The sequence below is a fragment of the Sphaeroforma arctica genome (assembly GCF_001186125.1).
Source record: "Sphaeroforma arctica JP610 unplaced genomic scaffold supercont1.1581, whole genome shotgun sequence".
Taxonomy (NCBI): domain Eukaryota; class Ichthyosporea; order Ichthyophonida; genus Sphaeroforma; species Sphaeroforma arctica.
Window position 1 is genome coordinate 10,467 of NW_014038977.1, and position 2,879 is coordinate 13,345.

A 2,879-nucleotide genomic window follows, 5' to 3' on the forward strand; every position below is an offset into this window, starting at 1 on the left:
AATAAGTAGTTATATATCATAGTCTGTTGGTAAAGTACATTTACATGCAAGTGTACCAATAAGTAGTTGTATATCATAATCTATTGATATAGTACATATAAATGCAAGTGTACCAATAAGTAGTTATATATTATAATTTGTTGGTATAGTACATATATATGCAAGTGTATCAATAAGTAGTTATATATCATAGTCTGTTGGTATAGTACATATATATGCAAGTGTATCTATAAGTAGTTATATATCATAATCTGTTAGTATAATACATATATAAGCAAGTGCGCCAATAAGAAGTTGTATATCATAATTTGTTGGTAAAGTACATATACATGCAAGTGTACCAATAAGTAGTTATATATCATAATTTGTTGGTATAGTACATATATATGCAAGTGTACCAATAAGTATTTATATATCATAATCTGTTGGTATAATACATATTATGCAAGTGTGCCAATATGTAGTTATATATCAAAATTTGTTAATATAGTACACATATATGCAAGTGTACCAATAAGTAGTTATAGTATCATAATCCATTGGTACAATACATATATATGCAAGTGTACCAATAAGTAGTTGTATATCATAGTCTGTTGGTATAGTACAAATATATGCAAGTGTACCAATAAGTAATAATCTGTTGGTACAATACATTTATATGCAAGTGTACCAAGAAGTAGTTATGTATCATAATCTGTTGATATAATACATATATATGCAAGTGTACCAATAAGTAGTTATATATCATAATCTGTTGGTATAGTACATATATATGCAAGTGTACCTATGAATGGTCATATATCATAATCTGTTGGTATAGTACATATATATGGAAGTGTAGGTATAGTACATATATATGGAAGTGTACCAATAGGTAGTTATGTATCATAATCTGTTGGTATAATACATATATATGCAAGTGTACTAATAAGTAGTTATATATCATAATCTGTTGGTATAATACATATATATGCAAGTGTACCAATAAGTAGTTATTTATCATAATCTGTTTGTAAAATGCATGTGTCTGTGTGGATGGGACTGTTGGAATGAGGTTTATTTCAAACGGAACTCTCAAACTTAACTACAGGCGGGTGCGTGGATGTACATATACGTTGCATATGGCATGTCCGTTGATATTGAGTATATGCTGGCCTTTTTGAACCCTAAACCATATTGGGCACTCTGAAGACTATTCTGTTGGCTTCAATTTCGGGTTGTTCTTCCTTCCACTCGTTAAATGCTTCGCAAATTATATATCTCATTAGTACACCGCTTTCTTATACCAACCATCTCGTTTTCTTAATTGTCGATCCCAAATTTCTCCTTAATGGTTTTGGCTTTGGCCGAAGAACAGACGGTCTCCTATATCTCACATGAACACCCCCTTTTCCGTAAAAAATATTACGTTTCCCTAACCGTCGATTCGGATTTTCCCTCACTCATTTTTGGGGTTGTTTTTATCTTTTTCGCATTGACATTGGCTGAGGAACAGACGGTCTCCTATATCTCACAAGTACATCCCATTTCCGTACAAAATATTACGTTTTCCTAACCGTTGATTCGAATTTTCCCTCACTTTTTTTTGGGATTGTTTTTTTTGTCATTTTGGCTTTGGCAGTGGAACAGACGGGCTTACCGATGTGCTGACGGATTTGTGTATTGAAGGCATGACGTGGCCGCTGGTACTCGATTTAGGTGAGACTATGTTGGTACGAGAAGACTGTATTGTAATTTTATATAGGTATCACACATGTGGAGATACATGTACGTATAACTCGGATGTTTTGGGGTAATGATGCAGTCTCGTCTCGTATGTCGTTATATGAGTATATTTAAATACGTACATTTGTATGTGTATGTGTATGTGTATGTGTATGTGTATTTGTACATGTATTTGTATGCATATATGTATATGCTTTTGCATATATATCTGTATATGTATTTGAATGTATAATTATGTTTGTATATATATATGTTTGTGTATGTGTATATGTATATGTATATGTATTTTTTAGAGACCTTTACATGTACATATATGGGAAAATATACAGTGGCTACACGCACAGACACGTCTAAAACGCGCTCACGCATAAGTTTCCTCTGGGCTGTGATTTGATTGACCCTTTGTCATAAATGTACTGTGGGCATTGATTTGATTGGACCTAGAATATAAACATACTCTGGGCTTCGATTTGATTGGTCCTTATGCATAAGCTTTCCCTGAGCTGTGGTTTGATGGGACCTTGGACAAAAGCGTACTCCAGGGTGCGGTATTTATATGCATTCATATGTTATATATAACCGTATTAAAGCCACGTGTTACGTACGTAAAATATATCCGTATAAAAGCCATGTGTTACAAACGCAAAATATATCCGTATTAAAGCCATATGTTTCATATGTTGTATTTATCCGTATCAAACCCGTGTGTTTCAAACGTATTATATATTCGTATTAAAGCCGCGTGTTTCACTCATAATACATATCATCATAATCAGAGAGCAAGAGCTTAAAATACACCCACAAGTAATACATATACAACTAACACTTCACAGAATGTATTCTCCACCGCACTGTTAGTATCTCAGAAACCTCAAATCCCAACTGCACGTTTCGCTTGTATGTGTATGATCGTTTAACACGAATAATCACTGCAGATTTATCTCTATCTGAGCAAGTGAAATCAGCCAAACCGAATACGGGTGCATCGAACGCTACTATGGTCCACAAAGGTAGGCTACAAAATGGGTTGTGTGGAATTGATTAAAAACCATAAAACCCTAACCCAAAACCCTAAACACACACACAGACATATATATATACATGTATATATATATATATATATATATATATATATATATATATATATATAT

At 33.0% G+C, this 2,879-nt stretch overlaps 1 protein-coding gene across 1 annotated transcript in view; it reads left to right on the forward strand.

The window, feature by feature from the left end:
- Positions 1–2,738, forward strand: part of SARC_11229 (hypothetical protein) — a gene marked incomplete at both ends in the record, with an annotated part of 9,426 nt that extends 6,688 nt beyond the window's left edge. Inside the window, 2 exons of the mRNA XM_014294689.1 lie at positions 1,625–1,701; positions 2,664–2,738. Of these exons, the coding sequence (XP_014150164.1) occupies positions 1,625–1,701; positions 2,664–2,738 (152 nt within the window). The remainder of the gene's footprint in view (positions 1–1,624; positions 1,702–2,663) is intronic.
- Positions 2,739–2,879: the final 141 nt, after the last annotated feature.